The following is a 21,215-nucleotide window of genomic DNA, read 5'->3' on the forward strand; positions in this document are numbered from 1 at the left end:
TCAACTCCACATGACACGGGCATCAAGCTGGCAGAGCTTTTCAAGCACTTGAATGAGACAATGAAGAAAAGAGTCAGAAGTGTTTGATGAGTAACAGTGATGGAGCAGAGTGAGCAAGAAGGCCATGGTCATGATGAGGTCAGAGAAGTTGGGTCTGGCAGGCCTTGGGGACAATCTGTGCTTACTCTGAGCAAAAACAGAAATCATTCAAGGATTCAGACTCCAAGCCCATGACAAACTTTGAAAGGCTGGTTTGCTGAAAGTCATCTTTATGATTGCAAAGAAAGAAGTGGAGAAACCAGTTAGTGGAGAAGTCACCCCAATAACCCAGGAGAGAAAGGATGTTACCTCAGACCAAGTGCAGTACAGATGCCCTTAGGAATAAATTGTGAAGGTGGACCAACAGAATGAATTGACAATTTGGAAGCAGAGTGTAAGAAAGGGTGCTTAAATTACATTAATTTCCATAAAGCAGGAGGCTATCGAGGCTACAATGTAAACCCAGCCCTCCGTGTTTCTCAAGCTGTGTTCTTAATATATTTATTTATTTATTTATTTATTTATTTATTTATTTATTTATTTTTGTCTTTTCAGTGCCACACCTGCAGCATATGGAGATTCCCAGGCTAGGGGGTCCAATCGGAGCTGTAGTCGCCAGCTTACGCCAGAGCCACAGCAGCAGCGGGATCTGAGCTGCATCTGTGACCTCCACCACAGCTCACTGCAACGCCGGACCTTAACCCACTGAGCAAGGCCAGGGATCGAACCTGCAACCTCGTGGTTCCTAGTAGGATTCATTTCCTCTGCACCACAGCAGGAACTCCTAAAAAATTCATTTAAAAATGTATGGATGTTGGAAAGAGAAAATCTGCACAGGTCATCATGAGCTAAGACAAGTGTCTGATATGCCGCAATAAGGGGTTCAAATTTTCTTATCTATGAATAGGAACGTAGAGTATTTTTGAAATGATGAGGGAGGGATTTTGCGATATGGTCCACTTTCTACAAGTTTCACAGGGATGAATTAGGAGAACATTCACTCAGGTTCAGTCAGAACCAGAGACTAGTGATATGAACACACAGGAAAAGTGTGATGTGGGCGGGACAGGAGAATACAGAGAGACCAACCAAGTTTTGAGAGATGTGAGAGAGGGAGATTTGATTGAAGCTGTGACTGGAGGATACTTAACATTACTTGTACTGGATGGTACTTGGGTTAGAAAAAAGAGAACCACAGAGACTCAAACTCTTCTGACACAGTGGATACAACACCCTTTACATTATCACACAGCAAGTGAGGATGAGTTTGGTATTGGGGTGATGAAGTGAAGAAGAGGGCAGAAGGAGAGGGCTTTGAACATGTGTCTGTGGGACTCCTCTTGGAAATGCACAAGGGACTGTTGGAAGGACTCTTGCTCTGCAGATAAAAATAGAGAAAATAATAGTAGCCATTGTGTTGTATTCATCTATTGTATTGCTCTTGCCTTCTCTGTGTCCTTGTGATTTTCTTTGACCCATGGCAAAGGTGGGTCATTTATATAGGTCTCTACAAATGAGACCTATATAAATGCCAGTGTAGAGTCTTTCCTTTTAATGTGGCCATACCAAATGATTCAAGGGGGGAAATATCAAAACAAACAAACAAAACCCCAGGTTTACAATTCTGTGGAGCACAGGCATAGACTGTGACAGTATAAACTGTCTTATTATGCTAATGAATTGATATACCTGTAGTTGTGAGTTAAAATTAGCCAGCTTTTATAAACAATTAAAATGGAGCATTTCTATTTTTCTATATTTCTTTTACAACACAGACTAAAGAAGGCTGTCAAAAGCCATAGCTCGGAGAGAAGATATCACCAAGAAATTCACCTTTAATTGGGCTGATTCAAGAATGAAACACATCAGCTTTTTTCTCCTTTTGTGATGGCTTAATGCTTTCAATTTCATAAGCCCAAATAAATCCTATGAGAGAATGTATGTAAAGCATGTGTCTATTGATTTTTCTACCACCATGATACTCTCGTAGGAAATAAGCAGGTTGCTTCTTTTGAACCTGGAAAGCTGTTACATCCCAAATGGAAAACATCCCAGGGTCCACTCCTGCTGCTGTCTCAAGAGAGGACACTGACAGTCTGCCCCTCTCCGGTAGTTCACGATTCTCATACCCCATCCATTCCAAGCGCTAGGATACTGAAAGGAAGTGTTGCTAGGCAAGACCAGCCCCAGAGCCCTCAGACAGTCGATAGCATCCCTTCTACCCTCAAGGAATTGCTCCAACTGAGCTTCCGGTCATAGTCCGCTGCTCTGTCTCCAGGTGTGACTTCCTGGCCCAGTGGACCTTGTGATCCAAAGTGTATCTTTGTCCTTTGAAGGAATCCAGACTGGCTGCTCTTTCCTGCATGAAGCTGAGCTTGCCTGGGTGATATTTTCTTGCTTCAATGGCTCCTCTCTTCATCCCCTACTTACTGAGACCGGTTTGCTTCTGCACACCTCAAAGTATCTATGGATTAGGGACCCATCAGCCTACCTGGAGTCTAATTAGGACCTACAGAGTCTCCATCAGTATAAACAGAGGTGCTCCTGGGCAGGGGTGGGAGTAGCTCATCGCAAAGGCCAAAAGTTTCCTCTTCCATTGTTCAGCGACTGATAAATGGGTAAACAAATGTGGTCTATCCATCCAGTGGGATATTCATCCATAAAAGGCAATGAAGCACTGATACTGCCACAGCGTGGATGGAACTTGAAACTGTGATGCTAAGTGAGTAAAGCCAGCCACAATAACCGTGTCTTCAGCATTTGTGTGAAACGTCAGAACAGGGACGTCTGGAGAAACAAAGATTAGTGGTTATTTACTGCTGAGAGTGGGGGTGGGGCGTGGTAATGGCTAAAGAGTAGAGGAGTTGATTTAGAGATGAGGGAACCAAAATTGACTGTGGTCATGGTTGCACATCTTCGTGGATATAGTAAACATCCTACAAGGATTCAGTTGTGTGTCTTAAGTGGGTGAACTGTGTGGTAAAAATTAATGATTCCATCATACCTTTCCCTCATCCATGTTGCCACCAACTTATTTGGGACCATTATGATCAGTACTCTGCCTTATTCAATAACTTCTCAAGATCAGTTTCCCAGGTGTACTACCAACGAGCAGGCCCTGACTGGAGGTCGTTTTTGCAACTGTTGATACAATACACCCTTGCGGTAGAGTATACTAGGAAAAAGGAAGGTTTGGGTGAGTGGCAGGCAGAGGCTGAGTCAGGTTTTGAGTGTGTGCAGCTTAAGATATATATCAGAAAATACAAAGATGATTGCATGTTCTTTCTTCTGTAGCAGTTTCACTTTTCCTCCCTCAACTCATCCAGCTGGCTTTCCCATTTCGACACTTTCCTTTCTAACATTCTAGCAGTAACCGTTAACAAAAACACACTCAGGTTCCATTTTAAAGTTTCCCTTTCCTCCTCAGGTTATAATCTCACATTGTAAGGCTAGGCACACAGCTGAAGAATAGTGCTTTTTATTGCCTAATGCAGGATCATGTTTAAGATTTTTTAATAGAGATAATTATGGTTTTACACACTCTATGTGTTGCATATGTACAACATCTTTCAACCTCTGTATATAATACAGTGTGCTTATCGCCAAATTTTTAATTTCCATTCCCCATCCCCCCTCCCTTCTGATTACTCTTACTGTTTTCTCTCCTGTGGGTTTGATTTGGTTTGGTTTATTTTTCCCCACATATGAGTGAAATCATGTAGTATTTGTCTTTCTCCATTTGACTTATTTCACTTAATGCAATACCATCAAGGTCTATCCATGTTGTTACAAATGGCAAGACTTCATCTATTTTTATGACCATGAACCCATTGTATTTACATACAGCATCTTTATCCATTCACCCACGAGTGGTCAGTTAGGTTGTTTCCTTATCTGGGCTATCATAAATAATGCTGTAATGAACACAGGGGTACATTATCTTTTTTTATGGCCCCACCTACAATATGTGGAAAGTCCCAGACCAGGGATTGAATCTGAGCCACAGCTGCGACCTACACCACCACTATGGCAATATGGGATCACTTAACCCATTGCACCAGGCCAGGGATTGAATCCATACCTCCACAGCGATCTGAGCCAATGTAGTCATATTCTTAACCCACTTTGCCACAGTAGGAACTACTGCATATATTTTTTTGAATTAATGTTTTCATTTTCTTTGTATAAATACCCAGAAGTGAGTATCATATGGTGGCTCCATTCTTAATTTATCTAGAATCTCTGTACTAGTTTTCATAGTGGCTGCACAAATTTAAATTCCTACCAATAACATATGAGGATTTCCTTTTCTCCTCAGCCTCTACAGCACTTAATATTTCTTGCCTTTTTTGATAATAGCCATTCTAAAAGGAATAAGGTGATATCTTACTCCAATTTGGATTTACATCATTTCCCTAATTGTGATGTTTGACATATTTTCATGCATCAATTGGACATCTGTGTGTCCTCTTTGGAAAAATGATTTTTTTTTCTTTTCCTTTTTTGGCTGCCCCTCAACACATCCCAGGCCAGGGATCAGATGGGAGCTGCAGGCTCAAACTAAGCTGCAGCTGTGGCAGGCCTGATGCTTAACCCACTGTGCTGGGTCGGGGATCAAACCCACATCCCTGCACTCCCAATATGCTGCCAATCCCGTTGCACCACAGCGGGAGCTCAAAAAATGATTGTTTATATCCTCTGTCTGCTTATTAATTGGTTTGTTTGTTTTTCCAGTATTGAATTGTATGAGCTGTTTGTCCATTGTGGGGAGTCAATCCTTCGCGCCTAAGGGAGAAGCTTCTGGGTTTTGAGTTTCTAGCCAATTGTGCACAGTGCACTAGGGCACTGTGTTGGGGGTGGGATTTATGATGAGATCATATCTCAGCCGTTCCTACCCACTTCAATAATGTTGCCCTCTTCTAAACAGGTTACTCCACCAGTTTTTTAGGTTTTCTTCCACTAAAGGGTGTTCCATATATCGCTGTAGATTCCATGGGAGGAGGTGAGTTCAGGATCTTCCTACTTTGCCATCTTGAACCAGGAGTCCAGTAATGGCACTTTAATTCCTCTTTTCTATCTTTGATTTTCTATCCTTGATTCTATTTTTCTATCCTTTTCTTGCTTTATTGTCTCACTGGCTTGCCAGTAATTACAAATGTATTGTGTCCATTCTTAACTTTTCCCCCACCTTATAGAGTAGCCATTTTCTGTAAGAATCATGTTAGCTATTGGCTTTTGGTAGATAACTCTATAATATTGAGGGAGCTTCCATAAATTCTTAGTTCTCTGACATTACTTTTTTGTTTATCGTGGACTGCTATTAATTTTGTCAAAATCTTTTTTCTGCACCATTGAGATGATCAGATATGTTTAAAACCTTCCTTGTTTCTAAAATATAGCCTAGTTATTCATTCTATTTCATCAACTTTTTTCAAATTAGAGATTTTTTATTTAACATACTGGTTAGGATATCAGGATTTATGAAATAATAGTATTTAATGTTCCTTTCTTATGTTTTGTTTCGCTGTGGTATAAAATGAGTTGAGTTTTATTGTTTCTATATTACGTTCAAGAATTAATGCACTCTGATCTCTTTCATATATATTTGAAAGAATTCACAATTCTGAAGCCATATAGTTGTAGATATACAATAGTTCCATTGCTCACTATTGCTAGTGATAATCTCTCTTTGTGCTTTAGTTTTATGATATAAAAATAAACATTCCTACAATAGTATTTATTATCCTATAGATTTAGCTTGAATTTCCCCCAAAATATTGTTTTTCTAGTCCAGCCTCCAATCTAGGACCCAACATTTCATTGAGTTGTGAAGTCTGCTCTCTACTAATCTATTATAGTCTTATATTTTTTCTTTGTTTTTCCCAGACCCTGGCACCTTTCTTTGTCTTTCTTGGTAACTTTCTTGTATTGGAGAATATTTGGCAGTTATATTGCAGAGGGCACCTCAGTGTGAGTTTGCCTGATCTTTTCTCATGTTAGAGTGAGAATCTGTATTTTTAATAAGAATACCCAAAAAGTGATTCTTTCTTCTTAGTTGTAATGGTAGTGCTGGTTGATCAAATTAGGATAGCTTTACTATTTCCCTATATTTTGGAAGATTTCATGTATAAATGTTTTATTCCTTTGTTAAATATCTGTAAGAATTCAGGAGTTCCCGTCGTGGCGCAGTGGTTAACGAATCCGACTAGGAACCATGAGGTTGCGGGTTCGATCCCTGCCCTTGCTCAGTGGGTTAACGATCCGGCGTTGCCGTGAGCTGTGGTGTAGGTTGCAGACGCGGCTTGGATCCCAAGTTGCTGTGGCTCTGGCTTAGGCCAGTGGCCACAGCTCCGATTCGACCCCTAGCCTGGGAACCTCCATATGCCGCCGGAGCGGCCCAAAGAAATAGCAAAAAGACAAAAAAAAAAAGAATTCACTTTTGTAGCCCTCCCAGCTTGGTGATTTGGTGACTTATTCTTAAAAAGATTTATTACATATTTCAATTTTTAGAGTTATATAACTATATATTTTTCAACTTTGTGTCAGTTTTGGTAAACAGTGTTTGCAAAAATATTTTCAGCTTTATCAAGATATAAAAATTATTGGTGTAAACAGTTTTTATTCCATTATTATCCTTTTAATACTTTATAGGATGTGTAGTTTGGGCCCTCTTTTATTCCTTTTATTTTCTTGATAGGACTTATTAGGCATTTATCAATTGCACTTATATTTTCAAAGAATCTATTTTTGGATTTCTTGATTTTTAAATTTTTAATTTTTTCCTTTTTGTCTTGATTTTTTAAATGTTCATTTCCCAGTTCATTTCTTTTCTTTGTTATTTACTCCTTCTAATTACTTTGATTTAAATATTAAGATCACTGATTTAATTACTTCATATTTTTTAATATAGTCATGGTTAAAAAGTGGTCTCCAGTCAAAGAGTAGCTATATATACAAGCTTTTGTTTGTTTGTTTGATTCTAATAATAGAAGTTGTGATGTATGGTTTTATCAACACTTTTAAAAAATTATCTTTATAATTTATTTCTATGTGTATGTATGTGGGGTGTGTGTGTGTGTTTGACCCTGGATAACTTGGAATTGTATTAGATTCAAGATATTTGGGGATTTTTAAGTTATATTTCTGTTGCTCATATCTAGTTTTATGAGCATGATCTTAATGATGTAAAATTTTTGCAAAGTGTTGTGATTTTCTTTATGGCCCAGTATATGGCCAATTTTGTAAATGTTCTGTGTGCATTCGGATAGGATTTATTGTATTCTGCCCTTGTTGGATGCAATACTCTATACACGTTAATGAGTCAAATATTATAACTATGTTCACTATCTTCTATCTTTACTGAGTTTTTTGCCCTCTTGTACTATCAGTTACTGATAAAGTTGTGTTTATATCTTGAACTATTATTGTAGGTTTCTTAAATTCTCCTTTTCATTGTGTCATTTTTGTTTTCGATATTTTGATGCTATGTGCTAGTTTCTACAAATTAAACATTGCAATGTGTTCCTCATTTGTTGATAATTTTGTCCATTTTAAATAAACCTTTGGAACTAGTGATATCTTTCAAAATTCCATGATATTTAGTATAGGAAATTATGCTTCTACTATTTGATGATTGTAAATATTCACAAACAGACTGTCACAAATAAGGACTTCCTTTTCTTTTTGCTCTTTAGGGCTACACCTGTGGCATATGGAAGTTCCCAGACTGGGGGTCCAGTCAGAGCTGTAGCTACTGGCCTATGCTACAGCCACAGCAATGCAGGATCTAAACCACATCTGCAGCCTACACCACAGCTCATGGCAACACCAGATCCTTAACCCACTGATTGAGGTCAGGGATCGAAACTGCATCCTCATGGATCCTAGTTGAGTTTGTTACCACTGAGCCATGACAGGAACTCCAATAAGAATTTTTCTTATTTGTGTGTTTTAAAGGAGAATGTTTTGTATTTCTAATGCCTGCCTAATGCAGTGTCTTTTGTATTACAAAAACATTTTGTCTAGAAGATACTTAATTTTTAATTCATCCAAAAGAAATATGTAATTAATTTTCATTATTACTTCTTTTTATCATTTGCAAGCAGTAAAACCATTTAAAAATAACTATTGTAATTGTGAGTGAACACATTGTACAGATTTCTAAGATTCTATTGGATTCCTTACTTTGAATGTGTAAAGTTGGCAACTTTTGTGGGGGTATTAAGCATTTTCCAAATACAAATCCAAAAGCAGATGTAATCATTAAGCTCCTAAATGAGTCCATATCGTCTTAAGAATTTATCAGTTTCAGAAACAGCTTCTTTCCTTTCTCCCTTCCTTTACATTATTTCATTTTATTCTTTATGAAGCCTTTTTGAATCATTCATTCCACATAATTTATACTTTATATCATTGTGATTTTTGTCTTTTTCTTTGTAGAAATAGTTGAGCATCTTGTATTTTATATGCTTTTCTACTAATCATGCAACAGAAGATAATATGATTCCCTCTGTGTCACAGAAAATTTCTAGCTCAAGAAATCCCTTTATATCACAGAGGAATTTGTAAGATTATTTTTAGTACCTCTTGATGATGTCAATTATTTCTCCTGGAGAGTGATAAAATATACAACAAATGAGAGTCTCCTTTGAATGTCCAGTTATGATTTTTTCTTTCTTTCTTTCTTTTTTTTTGTCTTTTTAGGGCCACACCCGCAACATATGGCGGTTCTCAGGCTAGGGGTCCAATCAGAGCTGTAGCTGCTGGCCTACGCCACAGCCACAGCAATGCCAGATCTGAGTCACATCTCTGCAACCCACACCATAGCTCATGGCATTGCTGAATCCTTAACCCACTGAGTGCGACCAGGGATTGAACCTGCATCCTCATGGATACTAGTTGGATTCGTTTCCGCTAAGCCACGATGGGAACTGCTGATTTTTTCTATGTGTAGTTTTCTTTGGCTTATGAATGCTATCTCTTTATATTTAATTTAAATTATTTGACAACTCCTATGATTCTCTTGCCTGGCATCATCAAGATATGTTCACCACCCCAAAACAGTTGCTATCAATTACATTTTTTAATGATTAAAAATTTTGTTATTAAGTGTGATTACATGTGATTGGAAATGATAGCTCTAATGCATAAAATTATCCAGAGTCTCTGCCTTGTCAACAATGTAAATTTTAACTTTTTTACATTATCATTTTAAGAAAAGTCATTTAAAATATTTTCCTTTCTATGATGACAAATTAATGACTTAAAGGCCTTTAATTAGTAATATACAAAATAATTAACTGGACATTTTCTTTATTATGTGCTCTTTTGATGTAATAATTTATGTTACTTGAATAAATATACTATAAATCATAGTTATACATTAATAAAGAGATACACATAAATAATTGGCTATATTGGCTATAATATATGCCTGTAGCTTATTTGTTTTATGCATAGGAGTTTCTCCTTCTTAATCCCCTACCTTTATCATGCCTCTCCTCCCACATTCACTCACCCCACTCTTAATCACTAATTTGTCCTCTAGATCTGTGAGTCTGTTTTGTTATAATTCATTTATTTTTTAGAGTCCAAATATAACTGATAACACAGTATTTGTCTTTCTTGGTCTGACATTTCAGTAAGCATAATAACATTTGCAAAAATATGGATGGCCCTAGAAGGTATTATTTCAAATATTTTTTCTGTGTACAATTGCACCCGTGACACATGACAGGTCCCAGGCAAGGAACAGAACTGGAGTGGCAGCCACAGGCCTACCGCCTGGATCTGAGCCACATCTGTGCCCCACAGTGCAGCTTAAGGGGCAACAGCTGAATCCTTAACCCACTGAGCCAGGCCAGGGATCAAACCCCTGCATCCTCACTGACACTATGTCGGGTTCTTAACCCTGATGAGCCACAACCAGAACTCCCAAGTATGTTTTTTAATAGCTAAAACTATAAATGAACAAAATTCTAATCAATAGTAAAATAGAAAAACAGGTAAATACACATTCATTCCATGTGTGTTAAACACCAAGAGAGGAAAAAAAACCTAATGCTTGCTACTCACATGGATGGATCACCTAATCAACATAGTAGAAGAACGCAAAAATAAATGAATGCAAACCAGTACATTTGGAGTGTCTAAGCAATGGGGTCCTGCTATACAGCTCAGGGAACTATGTCCAATCTCTTGGGATAGAACATGATGGAAGATAGTATGAGAAAAAGAATTTTTATGTATGTGTGACAGGGTCACTATGCTGTACAGCCGAAATTGACACAACCGTGTAAATCAACTCTCATAAAAATAAATAAATAAATGGAGTACATGGTGACTGGTTCCTTTTATGTAAGTTCAAAAACAGACAAGACAAATCTGTGGTCTTAGAGGCAATGATTGTCAGGGGACAATCTGAGGGCTTTAGTGGTTCTATATTTTATTTCTTGAGGTGGCTCTAGGTGTTAATTACACTGGTTTGTTTACTTGAATATTGAGCTGTGCACTTATATAGAGAAAGAGAGGATCTTCAATTAACAGTTGTCTTAAGAAGTATAGATGAATCTGCCTGTTCCTAAGCTGTTTCTTCAACCTTGCCTTTTGGAAGGGAATAGATTTAAGCGCCAAGGTTGCACGCGTTCAGCAGTGCATGGCCCCCAGATTCCCAACCCACCTTTGCTCCCTGCAGTGTGCGTCTCCTCGCGCTCCCAACTGCCCTCCGGCCAAGCCAACTGCCATTATTCGGGCTGGCATCCAGGACGGATGAACAGCCATGCTGTGCCTTCTGTTTCTGCTCATAGGCTTCCTCGGGCTTCAGGCAGACGACAGTAAGTACAAAACCCCTTCCGATCTAGGGGATGGTAGTCTCCTTTGCAATTTCCCTCTGAGAAGTTGGCTATCCTTAGGAAAAATGCTTCTTTGTCGGGGCTCCAACTGTGTCAGCCCAAGTCCACGCCCACATTTCCACCTTCCCCAATCAAAATCCTCTTTGGTTGCGAGGGTCCTTCCCATGCCTGTTGGGAAGATAGCATAGATGGGAGGTGCCCTGGCTTTGGCGAATGCCTGGAGATTAGCGTTTCAGGTACTGCTCTGCATTTTTTGATCTCTGGCTTCTGTCGTTGCACCAAAGGATCTGACTTTATTTGGACTGAGAGTACTTGGGCCTATTGTCTCGAGGTTACCAAAATCTGCCCACAGGGCGGTATTTCTAAAGCAGTACACCTACTTCTCTTTAAAAGATTTGTAATTCTAGAAAGAAGTGGGTATTGAGGGTATTTGAAAAGAGAGTAAAAATGAGAGGTGACATATAGAATAATAAGGGTTTAGATAAGGAAGTAATGAAGGAGACTAGCAGGTGATGGGTGTTGCCCCAATAAAACATTTTGCAATTTGCAGGTTCTGAAAGACTTCGTGTGCAAATTACAGTTCCGGAGAAAATACGGTCAATATCAAGTGAAGGAGTTGAATCACATGTAATTAAGCACTAACGTTTTTCACAAACTAAAAAGCATGTGAATGTTTTGTTCCTAATAAGTAAACCTGGTGTTTTTCATCCTTTTGAAAATGAACCAAAATTAACAATGTCTAATAAAAGTGGTGCAGCGATGCTTATTATCAAAGCCAAGTTCCATCTTCTAAACCGGTTTCCCTCTTGAGTGTCTGAATAATAATTGACCTGACCCATTTACAGAGTGTCTTTTCATGCCCTCACCTGGCAGTATTTGGAGGATTTTTAGGTGTTGTTAAGGAAGCCTGTGGCTTCCTTATTTGGGATGACAATCATTTGATTTAATGAAGTGTTGCCTGGATAATTTTTATATCTTGATTGCAAATATGTTAATTGTTAACAGTTCTTTTCATGCCATTTTAGTTTATCTTGGTTCAGGTATTAGTGGGGGGGGGGTTGTCTTTTTTTTTTATTTAAGCAGAAAATTTCTTCTTTACTGATTTCTTGAATCATTTCTAAGGAAGTAAAATGTGGCTTTTGAAACCCCGTATCTTAATTTTCTTTTTGATTGGGTAGAAAATATTTTGATAACCTGAATGCAAATATTTCTTTACAAACAACCCACTGGTCACCCTAATACAGATATGACAAGCTTAAAAATTTCAATATATTATTTTAAAGGGAATGAATATTTATGAAAAGTTTAAATTAAATCATTTAAATAGAAGAAAGAGATGAGGTGCTTGAAAGCATTTTAAGAGAGTTTTATTTTTTCAGTGGAAAAACATATGGAATTGCTTGGTAGTATTAGAAAATAATACACCGAATCTATCTAGAGGGAAATAAATTCCTACTGTATAGTACAGGGAACTACATTCAATATCTTGTAATATAGAATGAAAAGGAATATGAAAAAGTATATATAATGTATACTAAAAGTATATATAATATATATATTATATATATGTACATATAACTGAACCACTTTGCTATACATTAGAAACTAACACAACATTATAAGTCAACTATAATCAATTAAAGAAAGAAAAAGAAAAGAAATAAATGACCAATGGCAAAATGCAATATACAACTAAATTGTTAAAATGATTGAATCTTGGGATGTCAATGAATTAATTGCTTTTTTAAATTATTTGAAGGAATGAATATACACATAGCATTAGAAACAGAAACATTACTGGTCAGAGTTCAATATCACAGATGATAAAATAATTTAGCAATAGAAGACTATGACAACTTTATTAATCCTATAAAATAACCCTCCTAAAGCCATATCATATTTTATAAGTTATGGTAAAACTAACAGTAAAACATAAAGGATTTATTTGATTATTATTTAATTGAAGAAGAGTAGCTATTATAACATGTTCTTTTCAACATTACACTGAATATTATAACCTAGGTCTAAGACGAGTAAAAAGAATAAAAGACCTGAATAAAAAATAAGGAGAACAGGAAAAAAAAAAGAGGGAAAACACATGTGTATATATTTACACACATAGTTAATAATATTCATCCATAAGTAATATATTTTGTAACATGTTTATATATGTATACATGATTATATTTATATACAAACATAAATACATGCCAAAAATATGAGTTATTTACCAATAAATATTATTAAAAAGATAAAAACATTTTACGAAATAGCAAAGTTTTTTGAAAGACATTATACAACCACTAGTAAAAGCTGAGCAATAGATCATGTTGGCTGTGAAGAATACTCATATTTTCTTAGGTTAATTTTCACTAAATCTATAACTTGACTACCTTTTGACTATGAAATTTCATGGAAATTGGCAAGTCAATTCTAAAATTTAGATAGAATGGTAAAAGATCTCATACTTTGAAGAATGAGAGAGTGATTCACTTTAGTTCCTGTCGGAACATATTTACATTGGTGATGGCATTTTATATAGTTTTCTTTAATGTTTTTCTGTCTGAACTATGTATTAGTTGAAACTAATTAATTGTGGCTTAGTGAAAAATTTCAATGTCTTTGATAGAAATATGCACAAAGTTGAGATGAAGAAATAGACAAGATTACCCTCTATTACCTTTTCTATTTACTATTGTCCTGGAAGTACTAGCAAGTGCAATAAGGAAAGAAAATAACAGAAATTAGAAATAAGCATAATAATTGAAAAGGAAGAAATAATACTATTATTTATAGATTAAATGTTTGTATACAAGGTAAAATTAAAAATAATCTAGGGAGGAGTTCCTGTCCTGGCTCAGCAGAAACGAATGCGACAAGGAACCATGAGGAAGCAGGTTTGATCCCTGGCCTTGCTCAGTGGGTTAAGGATCCTGTGTTGCCATGAGCTGTGGGGTAGGTCGCAGATAAGGCTCGGATCTAGTGTTGATGTGACTCTGGCGTAGGCTGGTGGCAACAGCTCTGATTAGATCCCTAGCCTGGGAACCTCCACATGCCATTGGAGCAGCCCTAAAAAGTCAAAAAGACAAAATAATAATAATAATAATAATAATCTATGGAGTTCCTGTTGTGATGCTGTGGAAATGAATCCAACTAGTACCCGTGAGGGCGAGGGTTTGATCCCTGGCTTTGCTCAGTGGATTGGGGATCTGGTGTTGCCATGAGCTGTGATGTAGGCTGCAGACACGGCTTGGATCCCACATTGCTGTGGCTGTGGTGTAGGCTGGCAGCTGCAGCACCAATTCGAACTTAAACCTAGGAAATTCCATATGCTGTAGGTGGGTGCAGCCCTAAAAAAAAAAAAAAAGCAGAAAAATAATAATCTAGAGAAAATTAGAAATATGATAATTTAATTCTCTGGAAACAAGATTAAAATATAAAATCACTTGTATTTCTATTATGCAAAAAATATATAATGAAAAAATATTACGGATATAATTTAAGCTACATAAAAATCAAAATCTAAGTAAATCTAACAAAGTAAAGCAAAACTTCTTCACTGAAGACAGTGAAAAAACAATGAGAATAATTAAAGCTCTATTTAAGTTGAGTATATCCCATGCTCATGTATGGCAAGGCCCAATAATGTAAAGATGTACAGGCTCCTCAAAATCATCTATAAAGACTAAAGTGTCCATCTGTTAGACATTCTTTCTTAATAAAATCAATGAGTATTCCATCCAGACTTGGAACAAATTTTATTATTTTTTTTATTTTTTTATTTTTGTCTTTTTGTCTTTTTGCCATTTCTTGGGCCGCTCCCACGGCATATGGAGTTTCCCAGGCTAGGGGTCTAATCGGAGCTGTAGCTGCCAGTCTATGCCAGAGCCACAGCAACATGGGATCCGAGCCGCGTCTGCAACCTACACCACAGCTCACGGCAACGCCGGATCGTTAACCCACTGAACAAGGCCAGGGATCGAACCCGCAACCTCATGGTTCCTAGTCGGATTCGTTAACCACTGCGCCACGACGGGAACTCCTGGAACAAATTTTAAAACATCTACAAATACTATACATTATGTGCTGTTAATTCTTTGCTATACTACATACATTTTCTTTTGAGTAATTTAGTTAGATTCTTCCATTTTAAGCATAAATTTTGCCATGGCCTCAGTCTTTTATAAGCTAACACAGTTATTGGATGAAAATCATCAATATTTCTGGTTCTATCTTGGGTAATTTTAAAATGAATAAGAAATTGCACAAAGCATACTCCTCTATCCATCTTTATTGTGAAAGCAAATATTTTAATGTATGATTCTATTGAAATAGATCAGTATAAAATTATAAATTTTCCTCTTTTTTATTATATTAGTATGCTTTAGAATGTAACTATTGTTCACATAAAATGATCACTTTCCTTTTTAACATTCTTCCCACTTTTCTTTGCCTTTTTAATATACTCTCTTGCCAGGTATCCTACAACATTATAATTGAAGGAAAAACATACACTGTGAACCTAGTGCAAAAGTAGGTGACCTCCATTATTTTATCACCTGTCTGTTCTATGTATAATTATTGCTAATAGTTACTCAGAAAGTGGTTATTTTGCATTTGTAAATATTTCTAGTTGCTGGCTATTTATTTGTCTCTTATTCTATGCTTAAGAAAGACCTTTTAAGCCTACATAATAAATATCTATAACTTGAATCCAGAGTATATGCTCCCCTCTTCCTCTTTAAAATCTAGCAGCACCAGATTTCTATTTGACTGTTTATGTGGTTTCATGGAGGATGAATGTTACCTAATTTTATCAAAACAGAAATAGGACTTGTTTTCAAGTTCTCTTACATTCAACTATATTTGAAAGAACAGAGTGGATTTTTCTTTTTGTCTTTTTTTTTTTTTTTTTTTTTTTTTATATTTTTGCCTTTTTCTAGAGCGTCACCTGCTGCATATGGAGGTTCCCAAGGCTAGGGGTCTAATCGGAGCTGTAGCCACCCGCCTACGCCAGAGCCACAGCAACGCTGGATCCCAGCCACGTCTGAGACCTACACCATAGCTCACTGGCAACGGCGGATCCTGAACCTACTGAGCGAGGCCAGAGATTGAACCTGCAACCTCATGGTTCCTAGTCGGATTCGTTTCCACTGTGCCACGATGGAACTCCCAGAGTGGATTTTTCAGACAAAAAGCTGATTTTTTAAAAAAAAATTAGTTTACACATCAGAATGTATTCAGGACATAGAATATAATTGTAATTAGCCAAACTCAATCCCATGCCAGTGGATGACAGTGGGAAAAAACAAGTACACCCTGAGACTAAAGAAAAATCAAAATTGTTGTGGTCCCTCTTTCTTTTTTTTTTTTTTTTTAGATCTGCATATGTGGCACATGGAAATTCCCAACCTAGGGGTTAAATCGGAGCTGCAGCTGCCAGGCTACACCACAGCCACAGCCACAACTACTTGGGATCCGAGCCACGCCTGTGACCTATACCACAGCTTATGGCACCACTAGATACTTAACCCACTGAATGGGGCCAGGGATCAAACCCACAGCCTCATGGGTACTAGTCTGGTTCATTACCTCCGAGCCATAGCAGGGACTTCTGTAGTGGTCCCTTTTTAAATGGGTCCTTTATTAAAAATTTTGGTCAATTTATCTCTTTATAATAAATCTTGATAGCTTAAAGTCTTTCCATCCTTTTCTTCATCAAGAATATTCTGGCTTTCCTTACTACTCACCTAGAAAACCTCTTGAGTTTAAGGCTAATTTTTCTCTCCAAATATTTGGTTGTGTAGAATTTTTTCTAGTTTGCTATTAGCAAACATTGTCTGTGTAATATTACATTTCTTCTTTAGCCTCTAAATTATTTCATTGTATCTCTTAGTATCGATATATGTGGCAGTTTTTTAGTTATGATTTTTAATAATTTTTGATTACAGAATATTCTTATTTCAATCGCTTAAAAGTTAAGATTTACTGTGTTATAATGAATATTCACTTTTGTAAATGTTCTCTATGTACTAGAAAAATGTCATGCATTCCGTAATTATTTACTACAATGTGTTTTCAAAAATTATATCATAAAATCCTTTCACATCTAAACCGATTTTTGTTTATTCTATTGTTTAGTAATATTGATAATTCTCATATTAATTGTCAATTGAGTATAAATGACTTTTAAATTGATGTTTCCTTTTATTCTATAACATTTTAATTACATATTTTGAGATTATTAAACTTTTAAATTAAAAAATGTAAATAGTTTATCTTTCTGGTGAATACAAATTTAACATCATGAAGTGACTATTTTCTAATAATTGGTTTGTCTTAGATTTTAATTTATCTAAAGTATATATAATTACATTAACTTTCTTTCATTTAGTATTTGTAAACTTATCTTTTTCCTGTCATTCTCAATTTTTTGTTCAGTCTGGACTTTTTGTATTGAATGTGAGGTTCTTTCTTTTAATGCAGTCCAAATTATCATTTTCTTTGTAGCTCTTATTCTTTTCATATTTTAAAAGCAATCATTATCTTCATACAGTCATGAATCCTAGCTATTGTTTTTTCTAAGAGTTTTTATTGTTTTCACTTTCATGTTTAATGCAAAAGTCATCCAGAATTGACACTAAGCAGTTTGTTTTTTGGATTTTTTGTTTGTTTGTTTGTTTGAACAAATTCAGACTGCCATGGCAGTCACAAATCTTTACCCTATACTTACTGGGAAAATGAAAATGAGATCCCTACACCTACCTTTTCTTAGATCTTTTAAGCATATTCTTCCCATATTTATAAATAATATAGATGTATTTTTTAATTTTTTATTGTTATTTTCCCAATACAATTTTTTCTACTGTACAGCATGGTGACCCAGTTACACATACATGTATACATTATTTTTTCTCACATTATCATGCTCCATCATAAGTGACTAGACATAGTTCCCAGTGCTACACAGCAGGATCTCATTGCTAGACCATTCCAAAGGAAATAGTCTGCATCTGTTAACCCAAGCTCCTAATCCATCCCACTCCCTCCCCCTCCCCCTTGGCAGCCACACATCTGTTCTCCAAGTCCATAATTTTCTTTTCTGTGGAAAGGTTCATTTGTGCTGGATATTAGATTCCAGATATAAGTGATATCATATGGTATTTTTCTTTCTCTTTCTGACTTATTTCACTCAGGATGAGAGTCTCTAGTTTCATCCATGTTGCTGCAAATGGCATTACTGCATTCTTTTTTATTGCTGAGTAGTATTCCATTATGTATATATACCATATCTTCCTAATCCATTCATCTGTTGATGGACATTTGGGTTGTTTCCATGTCTTGGCTATTGTGAATAGTGCTGCAATGAACATGTAGGTGCACATGTCTTTTTCAAGGAAAGTTTTGTCCAGATATATGCCCAAGAGTGGGATTGCTTGGTCATATGATGGTTCTATGGATAGATTTCTAAGGTACCTCCATACTGTTCTCCACAGTGGTTGTACCAGCTTATATTCTCACCAACGGTGCAGAAGGGTTCCCTTTTCTCCACACCCCCTCCAGCATTTGTTATTTCTGACTGGTGTGAGGTAGTATCTTATGGTAATTTTGATTTGTATTTCTCTAATAATCAGGGATGTTGAGCATTTTTTCATGTGAATACGAGATCTCCATCTAGTATGTTGAATTCATGTTATATTAGTTCAGTATTTATTGACCATTTGTGATTTTCCAGATATTCTTCTAAGAGCTTGAGATGCATTCACAAACAAAATGGATATGAATCTGAGTTAATATTGTTTTCCCATTCATAATGATATGATAAATAAATGGATTGGGAATAATGTTAGAAAGCAATAAATGCTTAAGCAAAAATATAGAGAAAAGTACAAACTATCATTTGGAAAACCAATGCTTTGATAATTGGGAAAGTTGCAAGTGTTTATAAACTTGTCAAGATATGACTCACTGAAAGGTTGCTATATTAGCAAAGACTTGAAGTAGATGAGAAGACGAGCTATGTTGAAGAACATACCAGGAAAGGGAACAGCTATTGCAAATACCTTGAGACAAAAACTTGCCTCTTGTTTTTAAGAAAAGCTAGGAGGGCAGTGTGACAGTAAGGTGAGTAAGGTTTGGAGACTAGAATTTTTGAGCAAAATTTGAATATTCAAAGGACCTCTCTCTCCCTCCCCCCACCTAACTATAATAATAAAATAAAAGAAATATCCCTCTTTCTCTCTTTCTGTCTCTCTCTCCCCACCCCACCTGCCTGTCTATAATAAATATAATACAAGAAATATCTTTTCAAAATAAAGTCTAGGAAACAAATTTTTAATTAAAACCTTTTTATCTTTATTTTACAGATCATTTTTACCTCATAATTTTAGAGTTTATGGTTATAATGGCACAGGAAGTATGAAACCTCTTGAACAACAGTTTCAGGTATAATTTCTAGGGTCTGTTTTACTGAGGTTCTGTGGTCACCTTACTTAGGGGCCACATGTTGCCTTTTTTTTTTTACCTCTACCTTGCAAAATTAAGACTAGGGAGTATGAAGAAATAAATTTTGGATATTTTCTACCTTGATCCTAATGATTTGGGCTGTCATGTTTAATTTATAAAGGAAAAAAAAAATCTGGTGGTATAGTTATTCTTTGGAACTTTCAGGGACAATTTTGGATAACCAAGCCAAATGTTCATACAATAATCTTACTTTTTTTTTTTTTTTTCCCGCAGCATATGGAAGTTTCAGGCTAGGGGTAGAATCAGAGCTGCAGTTGCCAGCTTACACCACAGCCACAGCTACATCAGATCAGAGCCGCACCTGTGACCTACACTGCAGCTTGCAACAATGCCGGATCTTTAACCCACTGAGAGGCCAGGGATCGAACCCTCATCCTCACGGACACTATGTCATGTCTTTAATCTGCTGAGCCTCAACAGGAACTCCCCAATAACCTTACAAATCCGTTTTGGAAACAATGAGTATTTGACACTATATATGTGTGTGTGTGTGTGTGTGTGTGTGTGTGTTGTGTTAAATATTTGAAATAATGCATTTATAATGAATTATTCTAATAAAAATGTATGTGTTTATTTTTCAGAACTTTTGCTACTACCAAGGGTCCATTGAAGGTTATCCAAATTCAATGGTGATCGTTAGCACATGTACTGGACTCAGGTTGTGATACATAAGTTTTTGGTTACAAAATGGAATTTTATAAGAAATAATTTTCCAATTTAAAAACTTACATTCAGAAGTTCTGAAGTGAGGTATGGCTTATTGTGGGAAACTGTCATTGGAAAAGCATAGGGTGGAAAGTCTTACAATGTCTCCACTCTTCTCCTGAATTAAGATAATATTTGGAAACCATAAAGTATTAATAGTGAGGTAAATCCTGATAGCATTACTACTCTGTTCCATTCAGTAAGTTTGTGGATACTCAGTAACAATTTCCTACTTCACCACCAAACGCTAAGATTGAAAATAATCTAGAGTTCCCGTTGTGGCACAGTGGAAACGAATCCGACTAGGAACCGTGAGGTTGCGGGTTCGATTCCTGGCCTTGCTCAGTAGGTTAAGGATCCAGCATTGCCATGAGCTATGGTGTAGGCTGCAGACACAGCTCGGATCTGGTGTTGCTGTGGCTGTGGCATAGGCTGGCAGCTGTAGCTCCGATTAGACCCCTAGCCTAGGAACCTCCATATGCTGTGGATGCGGCCCTAAAAAAAGAGACGACCAAAAAAAAAAAAAAAAGAAAAGAATCTGCATGCTATTAAAAAAAAAACTGATTGTGTCATTTTACTGACTTTGTGAAAATGCATTATTTTATTTATTCACTTATTTTTTGAAATTTGTAGGGGCTTACTACAGTTTGAAAATGTAAGCTATGGAATTGAGCCCTTGGAGCCTTCAGTTGGTTTTGAACATGTGATTTATCAAGTTAAACATAGGAGTGCAGGTTCTTCTTTATATGCTGAGAAAGACACCGAGTCAAGAGAAATGCACTATAAAATACAAAGTATAGAGGTAGGTGATTAACTGACTAAACTATATGGTTATTACTGTGTAGCAATATAAACAATGTATTTTTTTCTTATGAACAAATTATTTACATTAAAATATTTTAAATAGATATAGAGAGAGATATACCAGAAACTTATATTGTAAGGATTAAAACTTGTCAGTCAATTTTCCAGAACTTCGAGCTGGCATTTTCCACTGTTAGTAGCATTTTTTCCCTGCAATCCTGTCTTAACAGTCTGCAGATGCACTCCTTTCTCCATATCCATTATCCATATCAAAATGTAGATATAATAAAC

The 21,215-nt window shown here is 36.3% G+C and overlaps 2 protein-coding genes across 10 annotated transcripts in view; both read left to right on the forward strand.

The window, feature by feature from the left end:
* Positions 1 to 1,986, forward strand: part of ADAM3 (ADAM metallopeptidase domain 3) — a 94,412-nt gene extending 92,426 nt beyond the window's left edge. For 8 of the 9 annotated variants that reach the window (XR_014828677.1, XM_084997906.1, XM_084997907.1 and 5 more), the window contains one exon: positions 1,815 to 1,986. Coding sequence is in view for 8 of the 9 variants with exons in the window: in XM_084997907.1 (XP_084854033.1) it covers positions 1,815 to 1,841 (27 nt within the window). In the remaining variant the exon portion in view is untranslated. 9 annotated transcript variants of the gene reach the window in all.
* An 8,746-nt stretch (positions 1,987 to 10,732) lies between these two features.
* The window catches only part of ADAM2 (ADAM metallopeptidase domain 2), a gene marked incomplete at its 5' end in the record, with an annotated part of 70,647 nt that continues 60,164 nt past the window's right edge, over positions 10,733 to 21,215 (forward strand). Inside the window, 6 exon segments of the mRNA NM_213957.1 lie at positions 10,733 to 10,871; positions 11,440 to 11,516; positions 15,367 to 15,422; positions 19,256 to 19,334; positions 19,997 to 20,073; positions 20,754 to 20,922. Coding sequence (NP_999122.1) covers positions 10,817 to 10,871; positions 11,440 to 11,516; positions 15,367 to 15,422; positions 19,256 to 19,334; positions 19,997 to 20,073; positions 20,754 to 20,922 — 513 coding nt within the window.

Source organism: Sus scrofa, chromosome 15 (genome assembly GCF_054392235.1).
Source record: "Sus scrofa isolate SSC_HxYL_T2T_F1_AM1 chromosome 15, Sscrofa_HxYL_maternal_Yorkshire_Landrace_v2.0, whole genome shotgun sequence".
NCBI lineage: Eukaryota > Metazoa > Chordata > Mammalia > Artiodactyla > Suidae > Sus > Sus scrofa.